General features: G+C 40.5%; 1 protein-coding gene across 1 annotated transcript; it reads right to left on the bottom strand.

Moving 5' to 3' along the window:
- Positions 1-2,162: 2,162 nt before the first annotated feature.
- LOC104539513 (protein FAM98B-like) lies at positions 2,163-4,739 on the bottom strand (the record flags this gene model as incomplete). The annotated part of the gene is made up of 4 exons (XM_010183061.1): positions 4,561-4,739; positions 4,142-4,290; positions 3,123-3,257; positions 2,163-2,341 (listed from the first exon to the last, which is right to left on the bottom strand). Coding segments are annotated over exons 1-4 (642 nt in total), but the record flags the coding sequence as incomplete, so codon positions are not given.
- Between the last annotated feature and the right edge of the window lie 321 nt (positions 4,740-5,060).

The following is a 5,060-nucleotide window of genomic DNA, read 5'->3' as shown; positions in this document are numbered from 1 at the left end:
AACTATTCCCACAGCTACTGACAATGCTGAAGATGCTAGACAGAGACAAAGAGCAGATATGTTCAAATGCTGCAGATACATTGGCAAATTCAGTAAAAAAGTTAGGTTAGCACGTATGATTCTATTACAAATGCTATAATACTGAAAGTCGACAATGCAATTTTACACATAACCTAATTAAATCAGAAGCAACAAAATATTTCGAAAAATAAATTTATAATTTCAAGTGAATTTTTGTGATAATGTAAAAAAAGTAATAAGTGGCACTGAAAAAAGTGTTTGCAAAGCTAACGAATTCCAACTGGTGGCATCACTGCTCTAATGCAGCTATAGCTACAAACGTAGGTGTCTGGTTCCGTACCATATCAAAGGAACTCTGAACCTGTCCTATATTAAAGCAAGGGATGAAGGACAAGGAAACATAGTAGAAATTCTACAAAATATCCTAAAAGGTAGGAAAAAATGCCTTTGTTTTTAAGGGATGAAACATGCAGAGAAAAAACTTACACTATTAATTTGGAGTCACAGAAGATGAATGAATGAGTTTTTGCCATTTTTCTACACTCTGAGGTGAGTACAAGTGGTATAACCACTGTGGAATGACAGACCTGGAAACCACTGCAAAACAGCCCAAGTGGTATTGTTTAAAAAAAAATAAATAAAAAACTCCCACACTTTAAAAGATTCTTGTATTAGTACTTCTGAAACTGTGAGGGTTTACGTAAGCTGTAACACCCTACACACCAATTCAAGCCTGTGTTCCTATCTGAGAGGAAATAATCCTGGATTTTGCAAAAGGTGAAAGGTATCAGAAGCCTTGTAATTCAAAGAAAATTTTCTAGACTGCATGTGCAGGAAGGAACTGGACCAGCAGATCTGGTCTTGTCCTCCAACTGCAGAACTAGAGTCTCATCTCTTCAACACGGGATGAAACTAGATCTGTAGCCAAGAAATGAAGCAAGGAAGAGAGCAAGGAAGGCCACTGCCCGTGGCTGCAGCCTGCAAACCCACATGGACGTAAACACAGCTACCACCCACAAAGCGAGATCAACGGCGCTAGGCAAGCTTCAGTCAATTAATGATTAGCCAGAATTCTGACATTTTAATCCTCAGAAAACAGTGCTAGAACTGGTTCTTCATCCTTTCAAAAATACTTAGTGGAAAGACTGGATATAAAGATTTCAAGAACTAATAAATCAAATGCGATAATTGTGCAGGAATCGGCATTTTCACCATCACCTGCATGCTGCTTTTAATGCATTAATCTATTAAAGATTTTGTCTTGTCACACTAAAGACATACAGATGGAAGCAAACCATGGAAGTAATGGGCTCTCTCCCTAAAACCTCTGAATGTTCAACTGCCCACTGTGAGATGGCAGAGAACAAAGCAGAAAACAAAACAAAAAGCATAATCATGTAGAATTATTAAACTGAAAGACTAAGCAGCAAAGGGAGGTTCATACGTGCATCCTGGAATTCTTAAGGGTGATCAGTCTTTTACTCTCTCCCCAAATGCTAGGGAGAAATAAAGAGAAGATGAAATTCCACCCCAAGGGTCTATTTACAGTCCACAGTGAAGAAGCCAGACTAAGGATTACATCAGTGAAACGAGTGAAAAACTGGTGGGACACAATTTAAAAAACTATCCTACTGAATAAGGTTTAAGTTGGCTTATTAACTGGCTAGCTGGGTAATTCGGGCGTTTTCATCCTCTTCTGCAAGTAAGGAACAAATCAATACTTGCAATTAAGAAATTCATAAACTAAACAAGCAAAAATTTAAGTTTTGGATATTAAATTTAAATAAATCCCAGAAATTACTAAAGGTGCATAAACCTGCAATCAGTTATTACCCAAAGTCTTCTGCTTGCTGCAGCACATTTGAATAGGTAGCAAAAAACCTGTTACTTCAACTCATACCCTAAATTTGCATGGTAAAGTATGCCTCAACAGGTACATCACAACCCGAGAGAAATGCTGAAATACTTCACCTCTTAACTAAAACAGTTTAACTTACACACTAAGCTGGCTTTCAGAATAAAAATTCCTTTGCATTAGTCAGACAGGGCTTTCATGGATTACACTGTTGGGCCCTTAACTCCAAGACAACTGCTTACAGAGATAATGCTTACAGTTTAACAAGAGAACACAAACTCCATACCTTTTGTTCCACACTGGTTAATAAAGGAGGAATATCGGAAGACGAGGAGTTTGGCAGACCCAGTGCATTGCAAATAGCTTGCACTTCCTGATAAATTTCATTATGCTTTTCCAAATGAGAGCCTTTAGTTTTCTTGCTGTGCAGTATCTTTAAAGCCTGAAGTTCTGTACTTAGAAATACTAGAGAGAAAAGTGTCATAACGGCAGATTTAGAGACACTTTAATATTTCTGCTGCCACATTCTCATATACAAATACAATATACACACTTCTAATAAGATCATGATAAAAGGGAGACTCTTTCTCAGTTCTCTCCTGGACAGGTCAGTTTCAGTTTCTCATTCTTCATCTGAACTAACCCTCACCTGAATTCCTACCTTCAGTCTACACATCATATTTAGCTGCTTAACCCACTTCCTCCCCCAGACCCCTCGCTCCTTGGCTAGTTTGATATTATCAGACTGGTTCCGGCTGCTATTCCATTCTTTTCCTGTCAGATCTCAAGTATTTGCAACCATTAATTTTTTAAGATAATCTCATCCCATATTCAGTCTCAACTGGTATTCCTTTGTCCAAGTCCAGCTAAAACCTAGACTTTACTGCTTTCAGCACCTTCAAATCATGTAGGGTTTTCTTTTAAGCTGCCCAGAAACCTCTCAGAAACACAGGAAGCAAGGTCTCCTGTTTCAGCTGACCAGGAATTGGATCAAGAGACGGATCAGGAGGCCTAAGTAGGTTGAGTCACACTTCACAAAGAAATTTTAGTTTCTATTAAAATAGTTTTTGAATAGTTTTCTATTTTCCACTTTTGCACAAGTAAGCTGATGCATGTCCAGCTAGGTTGTAATGATTGTCCATATATACTTAAATACACAAAGAACTTTCTACTGTAAATTGTACAATAATGATAGAGCAGGCATGTAAAATACTGTATTACAAAGGGAAAAGTGGTTGTAACTTACAGAGGAGTTTAAGACAATCTTCCTTATCTCTTAATCTGTCCTTGATGTCTCCAGATGTAAGTGATGAATACGGACAAGCCATTTCCCTCAGAAAGCCACTAATCTCAAGCTGGAAGCTCTCTACATCTTTATCACCTATGGGAATAAATAAATGCAAAGCTAATGGCTTTTTACATAAACATCAAACTGTAATCATATTTTCTTAATTTATACATTTAAATTGCAGGTTTCAATAGCCCAGACAAAGATTTATCACCTACCACCCTAGTAACATTTTCCTTCTTCTTAAAGAAGTGCTACATACAAGCAGGCAAGCCTCTTAATAGCTATGGCAATACTGTATTCATGTTTTAAATAAGGTGATGCTACAGCAGTCTTTGAAGACATGAATGCAAATGACAGAAATGAACCAGCAATTCATGCCCAGCAGAAGAACAGCCAATGCTTATTTTTGTTTCAGATCATAGGATCACTACCAAGTGAACAGCTTATGCCACAAAACAGCGCATCAATGTAATTGATTTTCTGATGAAGAAGTTACAGGAGTCATAAGCCCAATGGTTGTTTTTAGTTTTACTACCTTTTAGAGAAAACACAAGCATATAAAATCTCACCCAAGTTCCAGCACTCAGCAGAAAGAATCAGGTAGCCCTAACAAGCAAGATCACTTATCTACACACAGCGCTGAATGGAACACTGCATTGGACCAAACAGCTGAAAATACCAGGCACTGGAATTTAAACCATCAAAATAGGATTACACACACTCATAGGATGTATGAATGTACTTTCTACATATATGTAGATTAAAGAAAATATCCAAAGCACTTTTATTTTTTCTTTTGAAAGAATCTTCACAAGACAAGACTTTAATCTAAGAGCCACATATCAGCCTCAGCTTGGCTACCTTTCAGCTACCTTCTATATTTCAGCACTGCAATTTCACTATTAGCTGAACAATACGGGTCTAAAACCACTGAACAAATATTAAATTGCTTCAATAAATTAACATTCAAATACCATCTGTCGATGTGATGCTTTCTTCCACATTACAAAGAGACTTTATTTGGGAACCTAACCAAACGCAAAGCTCAAAAAATTCTGGTGAAGACAATCCATTTTCTGCTGCTTTCTTCAGGGCTTCCTCCTCCAACAGGGGACCCGTGTACCTGAACAGAGGAATACACATTAGTGATAAGAAGCAAGTTTAACACAAAATATACACACTTTAAAATCGTTTTAATATAAGCTAGTTAGTAACTACACTGAAATAAGTTAATCTTCTTAAGTTACTTTTGTACTTTCACGTCCAATACATGCTTAACAGACAGGAATTCAAGTATCACTTCAAGCGTTCAGTCAAAACAAATTTGCTTGCAACAACTCGCTGCCCTAGAGTACTTGGCCATAAAAGAATGGAAAATTAAACTAAATCTTACATTGTTCCTACTTTGTTGCATCTGAAGCACCTTCTCGGGCGGTAAGCGAGGCGTGAACGACCCGGGCGGGCAGCCCGGCAGAGAGGGTGGCCGGACACCCCCACAGAAGTGTTGCCGGGCCAGGCCAGGCCTTCCCATCCCCGACCTCCCACAGCGGTCGCTCCAAAATACCCGAACATCACCGCTTTTAAGCCCGCCAACAAACACCCACAAACCCCCACACTTCGTCTCCCCCCCATTACAGCCAGATCAAGCCCAACGCAGCCTCCGTGACCCCGCTCCCTGGCGAGACAAGAGGCCCAGCCCCGGCCGCTGCCCGGACACCCCCGGCGCCCACCGGAACGCGGGGCCCGTCCCTCCGTCGCCCCCAGGCTCTGTCAGGACCAGCGCTGCGCTCCGGTCTCCTCCGCCCCCCGCCTCCGGCCCGGTCTCCCGCCCGCGACGAAGGGGCACCGCTCCACGCACGACCGGGTAGCGCGGCAGCGGGCTCCCCCGGGCCC

The sequence above is a fragment of the Mesitornis unicolor genome, unplaced genomic scaffold, assembly GCF_000695765.1.
Source record: "Mesitornis unicolor isolate BGI_N332 unplaced genomic scaffold, ASM69576v1 scaffold48364, whole genome shotgun sequence".
Classification (NCBI taxonomy): Eukaryota; Metazoa; Chordata; class Aves; order Mesitornithiformes; family Mesitornithidae; genus Mesitornis; species Mesitornis unicolor.
This window is presented reverse-complemented; position numbering and strand designations above follow the sequence as displayed.